Source organism: Poecilia mexicana, unplaced genomic scaffold, assembly GCF_051168715.1.
Source record: "Poecilia mexicana isolate PSO_F unplaced genomic scaffold, ASM5116871v1 scaffold_5, whole genome shotgun sequence".
In the NCBI taxonomy this organism is placed as follows: domain Eukaryota; kingdom Metazoa; phylum Chordata; class Actinopteri; order Cyprinodontiformes; family Poeciliidae; genus Poecilia; species Poecilia mexicana.
This window is the reverse complement of record NW_028263374.1, coordinates 23,161,261-23,180,255: the sequence shown is the minus strand read 5'-3', so window position 1 is coordinate 23,180,255 and position 18,995 is coordinate 23,161,261. Positions and strand designations below refer to the sequence as shown.

Below are 18,995 nucleotides of genomic sequence, written 5' to 3'. Positions count from 1 at the left end.
TCCAGTAAAACCACTTCAGCTGTCAGTGGCATTGCTAACTGGCCTAAGCATTCACAGCAGACTCCTTTGTGGGGAAGGAGCCGTAGTGCAGCAGAGAACAGGAAGAGGGTGTGAGCAGTGTGTACAGTGCTAAGACCTTCCTGACTCTAATTGGTCATTTGACTGAGAAGTGCATTTCTGCAGATGGCAGTAGGACCACAAGGAGGTAGAACTCAATTTTTATTTTCACAAAATGTCCATTGGGCGGTGAGTTTTAACGTTAAAATAAAACTTAAATTGCCTATTGCAATTTTGAATTGCTGTGCTGCTTCCATAAGCTACGCTACTGAAAGCCAGTGGTAGAAGGAAATCAGAAGCTTTTAATTCTTTTTTTTTTTTTCATAAATGCAGGATATCCCATTACTGGATGCAAAATGTTGCTCAGACTCATTAACTTCAGTGTGAAATTGAGCTTTTCAAAAACTGTGATTCAGATAAAAAGCGTGGTTCTAAGGATGACCATTGGTGGCATTATGTAAGTAGAAAGAGGCCTATTTGCATGGCAGTTGCTCTATTGCTGTTTTAAAATTTAAACACGATGCAACATTTGTACTACTGTGTAAAGAAAAAAAAAATTAAAGCTGCTGCAACCTCCTATTGTTCAAGAAGTTAACCTGCCAGCTATTTGCTGCTGTTACACAATGTGGCTTGACAATTACACAACTGTTAAACCAAATTTCTCCAAAATGAAAAGGGTGGGTTATTGCAAAGCTGCTCATCCCATTTAAAGTGAACTAGTTCAGATGTCCAGCCAAATGATGCTACTAGTCTGTGTCTCAAGTGATTTTAGCATATAGATGTGTGTCTGGAAGGTCCATTCACTGGTTAATCAGTATTTCCAGTTATTCGAGACACTAAAACAGTCCAAAAAAAAAAAAAAAAGGAAAGAAAAAGTTACTACTCAACTGATAGTCAACCTATACCAGGATTAGTCTGGCTACAAATAAAATAAAAAAAAAAACAAAACAAAACAAAAAAAAAACAACCTAGACAAATACATAGGATTTAATTGACTCCTTTTAAACACGATTGGTGTTCTCAATCAATGAGAGCAGGCTTCATTCATTCAGGTACATTTGGGAGACACCAAACACTGCACCTCACCAAAAACACACCAGGTGGTGGCAGCATCATCCAACTGCTGTGCTTTTAGGCAGCAGGACCTGAAAGGCCTGTAAAAGTAGAAGGTAAAATGAATGTAGCATGTGTGCCAAGTCATGACACAGCTGTGAAATTAGTCTTTGGGTCCAAACTAATGTCACTCATTACAGGACTTTCTGCTCCACGTCTAATTTATTTTGTCACATTTAGGCCCATCAAAAATGTGAAGTCTATGGCAATATCCTTTGGCCACAGTTTGCACACCATCTCTGTTTTATGTATTTATTTGTCACAGCTAAAAATGTTTTACACTAGACCATACATAGAGTTACTTTTATTTTACATTTTATTTTTGTTAAAAAAAAGAATAGTGGCAATTAGCACTTAAAACAAGCTTTAAACAAATAGACTAATTTCCATTCTCATCCCAATGCTATTGCAAGTCTAATATGCAGTTACCCTTAGCCCTATGCACACAACATACAAAAAGAGAAGCACATACATGCACACACACATGCACACACACACAACACTTATTTTTAAATCCCATGACTTTTCTGCATGTCAACTATATATTGGGATATGTGGAGTGGACTCATTGTCTGCTGCATAACGCTGTCTAACCATCACCAGGTGAGTTTGTGTGTACTGTTGTTTCTGTTTAAACAGCTGATGAGTCCTTAGTATTAATAAAAAAGTCTAGGTAAGAAAAAATGCAACAGGTAGTATATGTAAATTGTAATTTAGTGATTTTTAATTTTTCTTCTATTACTCCTGACATTGTTGCTGTGATAATGAATCATTACAAAACACATTCATCTGAAAATGAAAAATGTGAGTAAATGTAATATGTTTTTAGGATAAGAACTGCTGCCTGTCTTCTTTGATTGATGAGCTTGAAGTGAAAATGTAAATTTGCTTAAAATAATGACCTGAATAATTTACAGGAACCAATCAAGAACTAAAATGAACTAAGTTACACTATGTTTTAAAAACTAAATAGTATTATTAGTATTTCATAATCATATTTTTTGTTGAATGCTGCTTGTATTCCTTTTAATAATTTTAAGTGTGCTAATCATCACTAAAACCTCAGAGTTTAAATGCTATCTTCCAGCCTTCCCAAAGTTTTATCAATAACCTGTTGAATATTTCTCCACAGTTTGGCACATTGTCAGATGATTCTCAAGTCCTCTAAATGTTGGTATGAATACCACTACTGTCAACTGGGACCCGCTTCATGTAGCAATCTTAAAGAATGTGATCACTGTGGCCCTCTCCCTTGCCATTATCTACATTAATGGTACTCTGGTTCATGTATTCAGAAAACATCAGGTATCAATTTTATGCATTTTAAGAATACTTAAAATATTGCAGAGGTTAGATATCATCAATAAATTTCTTATATTTATTGGGAGATAGTTACAGAAAACATTGACTTCTGTAGATGTGTTTTCTGACTTCAGAAGTCAGAAAACAAAAACACAATTTAACCAGTTGGGATCCATTTCCCACTATGAGTTTTAGAAATCGAAACTTAGAAGTAGACTTGCTAAAATATCACTTATCTTTTCTTCTCTGTTTCTGAAAAATCTTGTCTTTTGTTTCAGGTTTTCAACACAAATTCTCGTTACATCCTGTACATCCACCTGGTAATCAACGATATCATCATGCTCGCAATGATGATCCTCCTACAAGTCCTTAGTTACATTTTGTTCACACTCAATGTCTCATTTTGCATCGTCATGCTAATGCTTGCCGTATCTACAGGTCTAAACAATCCCTTAACGCTTGCTGCCATGGCTCTAGAATGCTACCTGGCCATATGCTTCCCTCTCCGTCACCCTCAGATCTGCACAGTCAGGAAAACTTACATTGTGATCACTGTGATATGGGTCCTAAGTTTATTGACAATCTTACCAGATCTGTTCATAATTATTGCCACAAGACCTGCAGAGTACTTTCATTCCAGGATTTTCTGCTTGTTGGCTAATGTTTTTACAGACCCGATCCTTGCAAAGAAGAAAGATGTATCCAACATTTTGTTTCTAGTCATTGTTTGGCTCATTCTTTTTTATGCATACTTTAAAATACTTTTTGCTGCACAGGCCGCTTCAGCAAATGCAAAGAAAGCAAGGAACACTGTCCTACTTCATGGCTTTCAGCTGCTGTTATGCATGCTAAGCTATATTCACAGTATATCAATAGAGGGCCTGTCAGTTTTGTTTCCAAAAGATACTCTAGCCATTCGGTATGTGATTTCTCTACTGATTCAGGTAATGCCAAGGCTCATCAGTCCGATGGTTTATGGCATAAGGGACAAAATGTTCAGACAGTACCTTAAAAGATACTGGCTACCTTTAAATTCAAACGTTTATCCAGAAAATGTCCAAAAAAGTTGAACATAAGGATGTCTATAATTCAAGAACCTTTTTAAAGGCCCAATATGGTCTTTGTCTTTTTTCCTTTGTATTGAACTACATATGATAGTGTAAAAAGAGGATACCTCACTAAAAGTCTACCCCCTAAAACAGCTTTGGCAAGGAGGTAGCACTTTTGATATTACATCATAAAAGGTGTAGGTTGAAGAAGTATGATTCAGTTATTTCAGTTCAGTTGTGCTTCAGTTGTCTGTGACTTTCATGTCTTTGTAAAGTTTTATTTTCCTCCACTTTATCGTTTCTGTATGAGCCGAACTGAAACTTCACTGGTTAAATTCTAACCAACAAAATGGGAATGTTTTGTCACAGATTGAATAAAAAATCATGCTATTCTCAGTTGTCATTTGTCTAATTTACTAGAGCTCCCTTTTCATACACTAAATTTGTTAGATTGATGGTGGGCTGCACAGCACTGTACTACTCAAAAAAATGCAGTAAATAAATAATAACCCTATTAAACAAGTTTGTGTTTTCCAACTGTTATGACTAAAAAAGTTAAGCCAATTAATTCAACCTAATGCAAAATTTTAGCTATTGTGGAAATGTTGTCTATCTCTAATAGCTGAAAAATGTTTTAAACACACTAGGCAAGGCATAGACTTGTTTATGTTTTATGTTTTGTTTATTTATTTTTTGATGAGGAGAAATGGTTTGGTGAAAGAGGATGGAAGTTAGTTTATTTGTCTAAAACTTAAGCTCAACACACTTGCAATGCTAACATGCAGTTGTCCTTAGCTACATCCACACAATATGCAAAAGGAAAGTACATAAACACACACACACACCCACACACATTAACCCTTGACTATTTTTTGTTCCCTTGACTGTTCTCCACTTTAACTATATATTGGATTATGTCGAGCAGAACTGACTGATCTGCAGCATAAAACAGGTGAGTTTCTGTGCAGTTGCTCAGTTTAAGCATTTAATGATTATTTAGTATTATTTAAAAATTTGTTTTTTAAAAATTGCAATAGTCAGTTGTGATTTACTAAATTTCTGTTTTGCTTCTAGTATTGGTTCTCTTTGCAAACAGTATTGTGTTGTGAAATTGTATTGTTTAATTTTTTCAGCTATTTATTTTTTGTTTGGAGTTGCATTGGTTGCAGCAGTGAAAAAAATATTTTTGATCAAAAGAAATATGTTATATTATTTATTACTGTGATCATGAACCATTACAAAATACATCAATTAGAAAATGTAAAATGTGAATAAATGAAGGATGTTTTTAAGCTAACAACTGCTGACTGTCAGCTTGAAGCGAAAAACAATAATTTGCTTTAAATGACAGGGAAAAATTCACTGTGACCATTACAGAACTAAAATGAACAAAGTTAAACTGAGTTTTTTAAATACCATATTATTGGTATTCTATATAATGCATATTGAAGACTCTTTGTATTTCTTTTAGTAATATTAAGCATATTAATAGATACTAAAACCTCACAGTTCTGTTTTTCAAACTTGTCTATGACATTAATTTAGTCAGTTTTAACAATAATCTATATTTCTCCACAGTTCCACACACAGTGTCAGATGACCCCCAAACCCTCTAAATGTTGGTATGAATACCACTACTGTCAGCCGGGACCCGCTGTATGTAGCAATCTTAAAGAATGTGATCACTGTTGTCCTCTCTCTTGCTATTATCTACGTTAATGGGACTCTGGTTCATACGTTCAGAAAACATCAGGTATCAATTTTATACATTTTGAAAATATGCATTAGTGTTTTTTGTGCAATAACTGAGGTAACATGGACCCAGTTTTCTGTTGTTTCAAATGTCATGAAGTTAAGCGGAAATTTTAGAATTGTTGCTTTTTAGATGTTGCACTTGCAGCTTTAAAGTGATGCATGTAAAGATATGATAACAGTAGACAAAATGAGGCCATTGGAAAATTTAAGGTAAAATGTGAGTTATCTGCCTTCTCTCCAGTAAACATTCATTTTAGATATTAAATTAGGTTCAACAGTGTTGTTTTATTCAAGCAATTACATGGTCTACTTGTTAAATTGCTTTTGCCTTATATTTTTCTGAAAGTTGTATTTTTTAATTACAATTGTCTGCTGGGTTCATTAAGTATTTTAAAAAATGCTTAAAAGTTTTGTGACAGTAATGTCTGAATAAAGAACATGCGTCCACATCATACAACTGTGAGACACCATTTAAAGTTCATAATGCTTAACCAGAAGAAATTCTTGAAAACCTATTTTACTTCAGCTGTTATGAAATCACAAAACTTGTTGCTATGAAATGTTTCAGGTTACAGTTTTTACTAAACTTTTTAATTTGAATGTCTGTTTATTCCTGTATAAATTGTGACTTAGATGATTAAATTTGTGAAACTAAAGTATATATAAAGTTTCAACTGAGCAAGAACATTAATAATTTAAGTCCATTAACAAATACAGACTGATTATCCTAAAGTAGGAGGCCATTATTTAAAAACATAGTTTGATTATTTTATGTTCTAGTATCATTAGAGTACGATTAAATAACACCAATAAACTCCTTTTATTGACCTTGGGAGATTGTGATACAGATGAAAAAAAACTTTAAATTAAATGTCTGAAAAGAAAAAGAAACAACTTTAGTACTGATATCCAGATTGTTTCACATTATGAACTTAAGTCAAACCAAAAAGGTCTTTCTATCCCATTTCTTGAAATAACTTGTCTTTTGTTTCAGGTTTTCAACACAAATTCTCGTTACATCCTGTACATCCACCTGGTAATCAACGATATCATCATGCTCGCAATGATGATCCTCCTACAAGTCCTTAGTTACATTTTGTTCACACTCAATGTCTCATTTTGCATCGTCATGCTAATGCTTGCCGTATCTACAGGTCTAAACAATCCCTTAACGCTTGCTGCCATGGCTCTAGAGTGCTACCTGGCCATATGCTTCCCTCTCCGTCACCCTCAGATCTGCACGGTCAGGAAAACTTACATTGTGATCACTATGATATGGGTCCTAAGTTTATTGACAATCTTACCAGATTTGTTTATAATTATTGCCACAAGACCTGCAGAGTACTTTCATTCCAGTGCCTTCTGCTTGTGGGCTAATATTTTTACAGACCCGATCCTTGCAAAGAAGAAAGATGTATCCAACATTTTGTTTCTAGTCATTGTTTGGCTCATTCTTTTTTATGCATACTTTAAAATACTTTTTGCTGCACAGGCCGCTTCAGTAAATGCAAAGAAAGCAAGGAACACTGTCCTACTTCATGGCTTTCAGCTGCTGTTATGCATGCTAAGCTATATTCGTAGTATATCAATACAGGGCCTGTCAATTTTGTTTCCAAAAGATACTCTAGCCATTCGGTATGTAATTGCACTATTGATTGAGGTTATGCCAAGGCTCATCAGTCCAATGGTTTATGGTGTAAGGGACAAAATGTTCAGGGAACACCTAAAACGATACCTGTTACCTTTAAATCCAGCCGTTCATCCAAAAAAGGTACAAAAAAGGACAATATGAAGATATTTCTATTTTAAGTATATTTTTCAATTCCCAGGATAGTTTTTAGGGAGCCATTCTTCATTACTTCTTGTTCTATGACATCTAAAAGGGTGAAATTGTGGCTACCGTAGCAGAAGTCTACGGCCCTAGTAAGAAGGCAGTTCTGTCGATACATGCTGAGCTACTTCACGGCTCTAAGTCTGAAGCTGCATGGAAGAAGTTATGGAGTGAATTCCATAAACACAAACCATTTAGTTTGCAAATAAATTCTTCCACCAAGTTTTAATTTTAGCTTTAAGCTCAATTTGGATTCATGACATGACTGGCTGTGTTAAAAAATGTTTACAAAGCACATTAATCATTCCTGTTTTATAATTTAAGAGTAATGCAACTATATATTAGCTTAGAATGAAAATAAGTAAAGCAACATGCTGAAAAATTCAACTACTAACAGATGATTAGCACAAACATGTTTACATCCAAAATGCACTAACCTCACATCAGGTTATTTTCTGGGATAGATTTCCATCATGGTAACCTGAACTAGCCTTCTGTCCTCACTGGAAACGACGGGAGTGCTAAAATAGCGACAGAAAACTACTCTGGATCATAAAAAATATTTTTGCAGTTTAAGCACACCTACATAGCCCAGACAAGATTAAGAGTTTAGGACAATCATGTTCTGAGTTATGAAAGTTTATGGTAAGAGGGAGAAATATCTTACAGTCCATGTTTTTACATTTTCTCCACTTTTTATTGTTTCTGTTTTGAATGAACCATACTTAGATTTCACCTTTAAAGTTTTTACCACAAAAATAACATTGGTTATTATTTGAAATTTATTTGGTTGTCTGAATAAAAAAATAACATAAATCATTCAGTTCACAGTCTTGTCATTTATTTAATTTACAAGAGCTCCTGTTTCCATACACAACAACAAAATTGTACCTTTGGTTTGATATGGAAAAACACGTTCCATATTCACCTAGAAGTAGCTATTTTGTTGTCTGAATGGTTTTATTAAGGAATTCTAGTTATTAAAATTAATTATGTGTGAAATTAGGCTTAGTGCTACTGCACAAACAGATGTGGGTGGTTACACACACAGATACAGACACACTTGACTAGTTTTGATCCCATGACTTTTGCTCAGCATATATAAATTGAGCCGTATCAAACACAGCTGACTACTTGTCTGTAACATAACTGTGTGTAATCATCACAAGGTGAGTCTCCTTCATGCTGTTCTTGTGTGTAAACGTTGAGACTTCAGGGTAATTGCTGAGCCACAGGTTAGAGATGTTTCTGAAACATCTCTAACCTGAGCCACAGGTTAGAGATGTTTCTGATTTGCCTGGTTTAAATCTTGTTGCTGCTGTCATTACCAGAGCTGAAGAGTTAATTCTTCAGCGCTGCTATTTTTCAAAAAAAATCTTTCTTGTGATTTTAAGATAGATCATCAGTAAATTAGAAAAAAAAAACATCTTTATGAAAGATTTATTTTTATTAAATTATGCTGAACTAAATTCCACTCTGTCAAAATTACACCTTAATTAAATGCTTTGTAATAAAATAGTGATTTGCGACTCCTTTCCCAGCTCTATAAACTTGATATGCTGCTGTGTAAAATTTGATCACTTTTATCCTCGATAAATGTTTCTTTGCAGGTTGCCAGATTATGTCAGATAAGTTGCCAACCCTTCATGTTCTGGCATGAATACCACAGCAACCAGGAATAAGGACCCCCTGCACATTGCAATACTTAAGAGTGGATTCACTGTGGTTTTCTCGCTCTCCATCATCTACATAAATGGGATTCTGATTCACATATTCAGAAAACATCAGGTATCAATTCTGTCTTATCCAGAAATTTACCTCGATTGCTTTAGTAAAAGATAATAAGTGACACAAAACATGTTTATTGTTGCTGTAAAATAAAAACAGAACAATAAAATGCCATGAAGGATCTAAGTCTTTCAGGAAAATTTTTGTTGATGTTTGCAGTTGTAGAATTTATCATTTCAAAGAAACAGAAAGTTGTTTCACCTTGTCATGAATCGTATATGTCTTCAAGTTGCTAATTTGTTCTTTTCGTCATTGCATTTCTTCAGACTGTGTGCTGGTCTCAACCAAAGTTAAAAAAAATAATCTTTTTGTCTCAAGTGTGTAAGAGTGAGGAAGATTATTTAGATTTATTGTTGCATTTAATTTATCTTTTGATTTCTTTTCTATTAGTATTTCAGGCATTATATTAGAGTGTTAAGCAGTGATGCATCAGTCTGTGCAACACTGTGATCAAAAGACATTAATTATTACTAATCAATGATTGTCTGATATAAACTAATGGAAAATCAGATTTTAAAAACAAATTTAAAATGAGAAATAATGCTGAAAATGTGCCGTTGTTTTAATCAGTTCATCATTCTGGCAGAGAACAAGGGCATTATTGCTTTTCCTCCTTTTATCCTGCTAATATTGTCAGTACACATTTGTTTTTAAACTTGTGTATGTTGACTTTAATAATAATAAAGGTAGATTTAGTGTCAAATTTAACATATCAACACTAAGCATTCTTAAAAGTTCTTAAAAGGTCTAATAGCACCTTGATGAAGAGGCTGTTTCTGCCAATTACTGAAACAAATGAATCCCACTCTTCTACATGATATTTATTTAAAGAATATGTTACTTCAGATAAGTAACATATTCTGAAATATGTTACTTAGCTTATGTTATGTGTAATCGGTACGTATGATACCATTTATCATGTGTATGTCTGTTTTTTCAAGCTCAGTCATTAACCTGAACAGTTCATTGTTTTAGTGCCATGGTAGTACAATAGCAATGGATATTGACTTTTAAAAACAAAAAAGTTTGAATTAATTGTGATTTTTTTTCTAATCCACTCAGGGTCAAAACTATACACACAGCCACATAAAAACTTAAAGTCATCTAAATGTTTTATGAAGTTTTGCTGACGAGTTTGAAATTGCATATTGTTTTTTCATTCACTTATGAGCCTAAGAAATATAGATTAGTTTACACTATTTTAGATTATTGTAACCTAATTAGTGATAACGGTAACATCTTTGCCTCTCATTTCCTGAGCGTTTTGTCTTTCCTTTCAGGTTTTCAACATGAACTCTCGCTACATCCTCTACATCCATCTGGTGGTCAATGACATCATCATGTTAGCACTGATGGTCCTCCTCATATTCCTGAGCCAGACCGTGTTCACAATCAATGTATCATTTTGCATTATCGTGCTTATTTTTGCCATATCTTCAAATCTAAACAACCCCTTAACGCTTGCTGCCATGGCTCTAGAGTGCTACCTGGCCATATGCTTCCCGCTTCGCCACCCTCAGATCTGCACAGTCAGGAAAACTTACATTGTGATCTCTTTGATATGGTTCCTAAGCTCTCTTACAATCCTGCCAGATCTGTTTGCTGTTGTGGCAACAAGACCTGCAACATATTTTAATTCCAGGATTTTCTGCTTGTGGGCAAATATTTTCACTGATCCACAGCTTGAAAAGAAGAGGGACGTATCCAACATTATTTATTTGGTGACTGTTTGGCTCGTTCTTTTCTATGCATATTTCAGAATACTTTTCACGGCACAGGCTGCTTCTGCAAACGCTAAAAAAGCGAGGAACACTGTCCTGCTGCACGGCTTCCAGCTGCTGCTGTGTATGCTAAGCTATGTTCATAGTATAATGATTGAGGGCATCATAAAGTTTTTCCCAGGAGATGCTTTGATCATTCGCTTTGTGATCTCTTTGTTGATTCAAGTCACGCCTCGACTCATCAGTCCAATAGTTTATGGAATAAGGGACAAATTGTTCAGAGAGTACCTGAAAAGATACTTTTTACCCTCAAATAAGGCAACCATTAATCCGGGAAAGATGGGAAAGAAGCCCACATAAAGGAATGCTCCACTTACTGCAGATGTTTTCTTATTTATTTTGAATCATACTTGAGCTTCTTAATATTTGAAAGAATACTTACTATGTATATATATATACATAGAGAGAGAGATACAGAGAAATTTGGTTTCCCTCATATGCAATGATGTAATTCTGAAAATCTTATATTTATTTTATGTTCTTCAACATTTTGTAAAACAAATAAAGTCTTGAGTGACATTTTCACACATGATATGATGAAATTAGTTTTGTCAAACAAAATAAACTAATTAAAATGCAAGTTTTGTCTCATGTTTTCTTCCAATAATTTATTCCCTGTTATCAGTACATTTTCAACAAATGTCAAAGAATGTTGCTTTTAACTACCTTGGGGATTTTTTTATGTGTTTTTACACTTTAGAGAATATTATTGGAACTCTAAATTATTTCAGTAACTCAATTCACTAAGCAAAGCACATTATATTAACCAATTACACATCTACTGATGTTTTCAGGCCTTTATTTCTATTACTGTGATTGTACAGCACTTTGGTCAGTGGTACTGTTTTAAAGTGCTATATAAATAAACCTGCCTTGCCTTGCCTTGCCTTGCCTTACTAATAATGGTTTCAGCTTATTGCAAATTAATATAATATTTAAGTTTAGAATATTACATCCAGAAATGCAAGCCTAATAAGAAGTATCCTTAATATATGCTGAAAGACTATTTTCAAAAGGTATATGTGTGACAGTGCATATACTAGTTTGATGAATATGACTGTAATCAAATTATAGTATCATGTCACTCATTGTCTGTCCAGCTATTTGTAAAACATGTTTTAAGCCAAAAGTTCCCATCAAGAAGCTACAAATAATTAAAACTTCATATATGATTTAGTGAAAATAAAAATTAGTCCTAAATAACAGGATGAGAAAACTTGGAATTGATATCATTATTATTGTTTCAACATGGAGTCACATCATTATTCCCATCACATTTTCCAGCTCAACACCAAACACAGCTGCCTTTATAAAAGGCAGCTGCATTTTGCCTGCGTCTCACTTGAGGTCAGGTAAGTATAGGTGAGGAGCTGAGTTTCCTGTTTACATTAGCAGATTTTAAAGAATTTATGTTTTACATCAAAACTTAATGTTTTAATTAAACCAGTTTGTCACCCTTTAGTTTTAGTTTTTTTATTATTATTTATGCTGTAATATTTTTGTCATGCTGTGATTAGCGTATAGTTGACAGATGTGGCTTCTTTCAAGTCTGTGTAACATTGAAAATCATAGAAAAATCTGTTTAGCTCTGTTTTAACACGGGAATTTTATCATCTATTTTTGCTTAAGAAAGATGTGTTTAATCACAAATACAGAATGCAAATATTATAGAAGTTTTTGTGTTTTGAACATGTTTAAGATATTTTGAATGTACTTTTATCAGCATTTACTGTCATCTTTCTTTTACTTAGTTTCTCTCTGATGTTACAGGGAAGCATGAGCTCATTACTGAGTCTCACAAACAACACGACTTCCCCTTATCAGGTGTGTTGACAGAGAATAGCACTGAAATATAACATGCCAAACATTTTTCCAAAGAATCAAAAGGGGTGGTAAGTTTTTATTTATTCATTTTTTTATTTTTAGGAAAGTTTTGGGAAAAGATCAGGAGTCACACAGAATGTGTAAAGAAAGACTGAGAAATTTTAGTGGTGCTTGTTTTTGTTGTTTTGAAAACCAAACACCTGCACATCCAGGTTTATAGGAAGCTTTATTTTTCTTGTAATTTTGCTATTCATTTGGTACAGTCTCCAAAGCTTGCAAGATGACAGATAATGATACTAAATGTGACATATTTGCATAATCTCTGTAATTAATGTTTCTTGTTTCCTCTTTTTTCTGATCAGTCTGTGCTATACAGAGATACTTTCACCATGGCCTTGGTGAAGAACCTGATTGTTGTGCTGGTCTGGCTTGTCCTCACGTATATCAACTCCACCTTGGCTGCCACGTTTTTTAGACATCAGGTACACACATCTACAGCTCAAAACAATAAATAGTTGTATTTTTTTATTTAATTGTATTTGCAGAGTATCTTTGTAACGTATTTGTCTATAGGTTTCAGATAGGATGAAAAATCTAATGTTATGAAACCTGTGAAATATGAATTTTAGATTTATTTTACTGTCTAAAAGTCTAAAACAAAATTGTAGTTCAGGCTGTATGTTGAGGGTCATTTCTCTTTTCTACTCTAATCTCTGACCAGTTTCTCTGTTACTGAAAAGGAAACCAAAATGTGTAAGTGGTTTCTGTACACATGTTGGTGAGTAAGGAAACACACCAACATGTGTCAAACACAACTTTCTATTGTTTATTTGTCAAACATTTTTTTAAACCGATCAATTAGATCTTTTGGTTGAAGATTTACAGATTCAAATAAATTCTACTCATTTTATTTTTCCAGGATGTTGATGTTTGGTCATGGTTAGTTCATGATTCATATCACACTTAATCTAATTTTAGTGTAATCCTAGATGATCTGGTAATACATAAATACAAATTTAAGCCTCTATCTTGTTTGTCTTCCAACAGATTTTCTATGAAGATCCTCGTTACATCCTCTTCATCCACATGGTGATCAATGACGGCATTCAGCTCACTGTGACCTTCACACTTTTCATCCTCAGCTACATTTTCTACAAGATCAACGTCTCGCTCTGCTGCTTCTTCATCCTGGTGGCGGTCTTCACCACCAGAAACACCCCAGTCAGCTTGGCCGGGATGGCCATAGAGCGCTACATTGCCATTTGCAAACCTTTGCGTTACTCTCAAATCTGCACAGTGAGGAGGACTTACGCAGTCATCGGACTGATTTGGTTTATATGTGTGGCCCCAGACATAACAGATCTGTTTGTGTCTCTGGCAACTGAGCCATTAAGCTTTTTCCAATACAACTCTGTGTTCTGTTTGCGGGAGAACGTGTTCAAAGATCCAATCCTGGCTCAGAAAAGGACAGCCTTTGATATTATTTATTTTTCATGTGTTTTTCTTACTCTGGTCTTTACCTACCTGAAGATCCTGTTTGCGGCCAGGGCGCTCTCCACAGCTGAACCTTCAGCCCAGAAAGCCAGAAACACCATCCTCCTTCACGGTGTCCAGCTGGCCATGTGCTTGCTCTCCTACATCTCTCCAAGCGTGGAGATTGTTCTACACATCATCTTCCCGGGTCGAAGCATCGAAATCAGATTTGCAAACTACCTGATTGTTTATATTCTACCTCGGTTCCTGAGCCCGATAATTTATGGTGCCAGAGACAAGAAGTTCAAGAAGTATCTAATGATGGACTTGCTAAGATGTAGCTGCAAGTACAAAGGAAAGCCAGTGGTTCCACTGAACAAAGACAGAATGTGAAAATACTTTTTTTTTTTTACAATAGCATAAATAGATGTTTGCATTATGGACTTTTGATTATGCTTGCCAAAAATATAAAACTTTCATTTAACTAAAAATAATAAATATTTACAATTTATGGTTTGAAAAATTATAGTTAATTCTTTTTACAGAAATTCAATTTCAATAATATAACACACTTTAGTAAAATATGACATATATTGCTGAAACCAGAACTTTATAGATACGGCACTAAGAGATAAATATCATTTCTCTAATGCCTAACTCAGATTTTTGTTGTTATTGTTGTTTTAGGTTAAATAGGATTACCAAAGATATTTATATTTGCATAATGCTGCTATAATGAAACAACTTTACATGTTTTTTCAGTGCCTTTACATCATTTATAGGTTTTTCCATAAACACAGTGGGAATGTTCAGCCATCACACTGTTCAGGGAAGACCCACAAATTGAAACAAATTGAACATTCATGAAATGATCAAAGAAAAGGATGGGTTAAAAAAAAAAAAAAAAACACGTTTTTTTTTTCAAAGTAGGATGTTCTTTGAAAAACGTCCTTCTTTTTTCAAAGGACAGATCAGATATAAATCATCTGTGGCCCCAGACCTGTTCTATCTGGGCCTACACATGTTTTAAGCAAAACTGTAAGAATTTTAAGAGGTATGTTTAATCCTCTGCATTCAATGCATGTTAGTTACTGCATCAATGAAATTTAATTCTTATTGCATCATGGTTGATGCTGTAATTATTATAAAGCACTTTGGTCCAGCTGAAGTTATTTTAAATGTGATATTTAAATAAACTTTAACTTGATTTGACTTGACTGCAGTGTGGCAGGAAGGCGATCAGCCTGTGACTCTGCTGAGGTCCAGCCTTCAGGTCACCTGCATCGTTGGCTGTGATGTCTCTCATCCTCCTCTTGGTGATAAAATATCTCATAAACTCTCTGTGGTGTTCTGGTCAGGCAGGTTTTCTATTTTGGAAAGCTGAACTGTTTAAACACAAACTGAACCATGTTATGTCTTATTCCTGACTTTTTAATGGCTCAGAAAGCAAAATATGTCCACATGCTCATTACATCGTAACCTATTACATCATAGCCTCCGTCCAACCCATATACCTGATTCATACTCAGAGACCAAAGCAATGCCAGGTTCTTTATAAATGAGCAAGCGGAAGTTTCTGCTTCTCATGAAGTCAGTGCTCCGTCTTCAGTTTATGATCTGTGAGTGAATAACTTTATGTTTCAATTAATCGCTTTAGGATTCAGCTGACATTTGATTATCTGTCATATCTTAAGCTTGTTATACTTGTCTTGTGAATTTACTGAATTTGTCTATAAAAACTTTCCAGTCAAGGTAATTTGAGAGTAGAACCTTTTATTAATTGTGTGAAAATAGTAAAAAATCCTGAGTATTTCATGTTCATTTTGTGTAGCTCTAGCCCTAATACTAGAACATAGTTATATATTCAGATGTTTTATGTGTTTTCCAATACAGCTCTTTTCTGGAGTCTTCAGTATGAATTATAAAAGCCTCTAAACAAGGTGGGCATCTGAACAAAATCTATCCAACAGATCTTGTCAATAAATCTTGTGTATTTTAAATCAGGTGATTTATAAAATAGTTCAATAATAAGTTTTGTACGACAGCATTATGTATAATAAGATTAGTTAAAAAAACTATTTAGTTGAATTCTAATTACTATTAAAACATGTACCTGTAATACACCAGTAATCATCCCATGTGTATCTTTATTATTTTTATTAAATAGAACAAGAGTCCAAAAACTAAACAACAGATTGAATCTGTACTTCTTTAGACAGAGTGGAGGAGATGTTGGTGATGAATTCCTCCTCCTCCTCGGTGCCGCTCGCTCTTCTCTTGAGTAACAGCACATCGACAGAGACAGGGCTCAGTGTGGATCAACCTAAAGACAGTTTCTCCGATGCTTTAGCTAAAAACATTGTTGCCGTTATGGTGTGGCTGGCCCTCAGTGTCATCAACAGCAGCATGGTGTACACCTTTCTACAACACAGGTATGGATGTTTAGTTAGACATAAAATTACAGACACAAAGTGCTGCCATGTTATGTAGTGTTCACTATGATTGTACTGCAGATGAAGAAAAAAAAAGGAAAAACTAAATACAAATGAACAGTTGTTCAGTTCACCTGTTAACTTTCCACAAAGACAGGACATTGATTTTCATACAAATATTTGCCGTAGCTGTTATATTTTCTAACTAAGAGGAACATATGAGTGTCCATTTCTCTCTCAGCTCATTTCCTTTGACCTTAGTGTCTTTTATGAGAACTCCCGGTACATCATGTTCATCTGCATGGTGGTCAACGATGCTCTGCAGCTTACGCTGGTAACAACTCTCTATGTGGTCAGCTACGTCTTCAGGAAGATCCACGTCTCCATCTGTTGTCTTCTGGTAAATTCTGGCTACCTTTTTTTTTTATCACCTCTGCTGCATAGAACCTTGTCTAAAATAAGACAGTCATCTTAAATACTCAGTTTTTTCTTTTCTTCACATAAGCAAAAATATATTTTTAACATAAGTGGAGGGACATAAAAACAAAAAGGGAAAACTCAGGAATAATAAGACAATTCAGTGCACAAAACTTCATTGTGGTATTGCTTGAATTCAATGTAGTCATTAAATAATAGCCAAGAGGGCGAATACACAAATCAAGATCACAAGACAAAATGCAAAAAACTCTCACAAAGTTTGTCTTAATTGTTAAAGTACAGAAGTTCCTTTTGACTGTGGCCTTTAATATGAACCAAGGAATACTTTGTTTTAAAAACTGCAGTATGTTTGTAGCCAAAATCAACAATGTAAACCAGTAGTACTTTTAACATTTGCATTACATTTCTAACCACAGCTACAATATTTGCACCATCTCCAGATAATGACGGCGGTCTTCACCACCCGCTCCACCCCTCTCATCTTGGCCGGGATGGCGGTAGAGCGCTTCATCGCCATCTGCTTGCCGCTGCACCACAGCCACATGTGCACAGTGTCCCGCACCATCTTCCTCATCGGTGTCATCCTCATCCTCACTGCCACCCCTCTGATCACTGACCTCCTCATCACCATGATCAAGGCGCCTCCAAAGTTCTTCCACAGGGCCATTTTTTGTGACCACTCCTTTCTCTTCTCTGATCCTTCCATCTATTACAAGAACTGTGTGTTTGATGGGGTGTACCTCTCCTTCGTGGCGCTCACGCTGCTCTACACCTACTGTAAGATCATGCTGACAGCGCAGGCTGCCTCCACCAGCCTGGCGTCAGTGAGGAGAGCCAGGAACACTGTGCTGCTTCACGGAGTGCAGGTGATGTTTCAGTGTCACTGAGCAAAACAATACCTGGCGTTTATCTGCAATAAAAACAGACGTCGTTTGAATATCTATGATTTACAAATACGAACTTCAGCACATTCCAGTTTTTAGTTAGTAAATAATCACAGCCATCTCAGCCATCACAGACCAATGTATAGGGATCTTCTCCATGTAGATGCTTTCAAGATAAGGATCTATTTAGTCCAAATATATTAAAATAACAGTCAGTGAACGTTGCCTAGTATTTTTTGGTCGTTGCCTTTTATAACAATGTTGAAAAAATCTAAAAGTTACACAAGAGATGCAAAAAGTCTTTATCATTTAGATATATCTGAGAGTAACTAATTTGATTGATAAACATCGAAAATATAAAGCACAGCTTGATAAATAGCTAATTTGTCCACTTTGTTTTACCAAAATCAATAAAATGTTAGTAAATCAAACTCTTTTGTACACAACAGAATGTGAAGTGTTTGGTTTGTAATTTCCTGTAATTTGATAAAGAACTGAGTTTTCATTTGATATCAAAAGGATTTTACTGGTTCCAGTTTATTACTTTGTCTCTAACTTTCTTTGCATTTGTTTGTACACATGAACTCAACATGTAATCTGATTTTTCTCCCTTCCTCACGTTCAGCTGCTGCTGTGCATGCTGGCCTTCGTGGTTCCCTCCCTCCAGGCTGCTCTGATCTCCCTGTTCCCCCAGCTCATCCTGGAGATCCGCTACATCTTTTTCTTGCTCGTCTACATCATCCCTCGCTTCATGAGCCCAGTCATCTATGGGTTCCGGGACGAGCTTTTCAGGAAGTACTGGACCCGGTATCTGTCCTGGCCCAGGCAAAGGGTCAGTGGGATCAGACCTGGAGCCTTAAAAGATGCCTGCATATGAAATGAAGTCCTATATGAGGCATGAAGATCACCATTTAAAGAGTGAATTATGATGTGATTTCAAAATTTAAGACAAATTTGTCTATTTAAGACAAAATTTCTGACCTTCATGACTTTTTGAACTGCAAGTTTGACATAATCAGAAATGTCAATCAAATTCTCAGAATACAAACTTAAAATCAGCTAATTCAAGGTATGATTAAAATGTACAATACGTGGCATTAATATGACATTCTAAAAATGAAACCTACTGTTCATTACAAACATGACCACTAGGGAAGCAGCAGGGAATAATTACAAAACCAAACTCTAAACCATTTCAAAAGAAAAAAACAAGTAGCACTCATCACTTTCTTTATTATATACCCATTCAATTGCTTGTCTGCACAATG

General features: G+C 35.0%; 5 protein-coding genes across 5 annotated transcripts; all 5 read left to right on the top strand.

Moving 5' to 3' along the window:
* The first annotated feature begins 2,346 nt into the window (after window positions 1-2,346).
* On the top strand, window positions 2,347-3,542 carry LOC106931950 (odorant receptor 131-2-like). Its single transcript, XM_015010359.2, has 2 exons — window positions 2,347-2,475; window positions 2,751-3,542. The coding sequence occupies exons 1-2, from the start codon at window positions 2,347-2,349 to the stop codon at window positions 3,540-3,542; spliced, it is 921 nt and encodes a 306-aa protein (XP_014865845.2).
* Window positions 3,543-5,145: 1,603 nt separating this feature from the next.
* LOC106931949 (odorant receptor 131-2-like) lies at window positions 5,146-7,068 on the top strand. The gene is made up of 2 exons (XM_015010358.2): window positions 5,146-5,274; window positions 6,271-7,068. The coding sequence occupies exons 1-2, from the start codon at window positions 5,146-5,148 to the stop codon at window positions 7,066-7,068; spliced, it is 927 nt and encodes a 308-aa protein (XP_014865844.2).
* A 1,695-nt stretch (window positions 7,069-8,763) lies between these two features.
* On the top strand, window positions 8,764-10,976 carry LOC106931954 (odorant receptor 131-2-like). The gene is made up of 2 exons (XM_015010362.2): window positions 8,764-8,895; window positions 10,176-10,976. The coding sequence occupies exons 1-2, from the start codon at window positions 8,764-8,766 to the stop codon at window positions 10,974-10,976; spliced, it is 933 nt and encodes a 310-aa protein (XP_014865848.2).
* A 1,476-nt stretch (window positions 10,977-12,452) lies between these two features.
* On the top strand, window positions 12,453-14,366 carry LOC106931942 (odorant receptor 131-2-like). Its single transcript, XM_015010352.2, has 3 exons — window positions 12,453-12,500; window positions 12,863-12,982; window positions 13,548-14,366. The coding sequence occupies exons 1-3, from the start codon at window positions 12,453-12,455 to the stop codon at window positions 14,364-14,366; spliced, it is 987 nt and encodes a 328-aa protein (XP_014865838.2).
* Window positions 14,367-16,273: 1,907 nt separating this feature from the next.
* LOC106931941 (odorant receptor 131-2-like) lies at window positions 16,274-18,604 on the top strand. The gene is made up of 3 exons (XM_088005987.1): window positions 16,274-16,805; window positions 17,284-17,709; window positions 18,353-18,604. Exons 1-3 carry the CDS (start codon window positions 16,695-16,697, stop codon window positions 18,602-18,604), a joined length of 789 nt encoding a protein of 262 aa, XP_087862113.1. The 5' UTR covers window positions 16,274-16,694.
* The last annotated feature ends 391 nt before the right edge of the window (window positions 18,605-18,995 follow it).

Excerpts from the sequence above, each read along its gene's own strand:
- LOC106931950 (XM_015010359.2), top strand. The coding sequence starts at position 2,347 with ATGAATACCACTACTGTCAACTGGGACCCGCTTCATGTAGCAATCTTA. Across the intron at positions 2,476-2,750 it reads ATGTATTCAGAAAACATCAG|GTTTTCAACACAAATTCTCG; the intron begins GTATCAATTTTA and ends CTTTTGTTTCAG.
- LOC106931949 (XM_015010358.2), top strand. The coding sequence starts at position 5,146 with ATGAATACCACTACTGTCAGCCGGGACCCGCTGTATGTAGCAATCTTA. Across the intron at positions 5,275-6,270 it reads ATACGTTCAGAAAACATCAG|GTTTTCAACACAAATTCTCG; the intron begins GTATCAATTTTA and ends CTTTTGTTTCAG.
- LOC106931954 (XM_015010362.2), top strand. The coding sequence starts at position 8,764 with ATGAATACCACAGCAACCAGGAATAAGGACCCCCTGCACATTGCAATA. Across the intron at positions 8,896-10,175 it reads ACATATTCAGAAAACATCAG|GTTTTCAACATGAACTCTCG; the intron begins GTATCAATTCTG and ends CTTTCCTTTCAG.
- LOC106931942 (XM_015010352.2), top strand. The coding sequence starts at position 12,453 with ATGAGCTCATTACTGAGTCTCACAAACAACACGACTTCCCCTTATCAG. Across the intron at positions 12,501-12,862 it reads ACACGACTTCCCCTTATCAG|TCTGTGCTATACAGAGATAC; the intron begins GTGTGTTGACAG and ends TTTTCTGATCAG. Across the intron at positions 12,983-13,547 it reads CCACGTTTTTTAGACATCAG|ATTTTCTATGAAGATCCTCG; the intron begins GTACACACATCT and ends GTCTTCCAACAG.
- LOC106931941 (XM_088005987.1), top strand. The coding sequence starts at position 16,695 with ATGTTCATCTGCATGGTGGTCAACGATGCTCTGCAGCTTACGCTGGTA. Across the intron at positions 16,806-17,283 it reads TCTCCATCTGTTGTCTTCTG|ATAATGACGGCGGTCTTCAC; the intron begins GTAAATTCTGGC and ends CACCATCTCCAG. Across the intron at positions 17,710-18,352 it reads TGCTGCTTCACGGAGTGCAG|CTGCTGCTGTGCATGCTGGC; the intron begins GTGATGTTTCAG and ends CCTCACGTTCAG.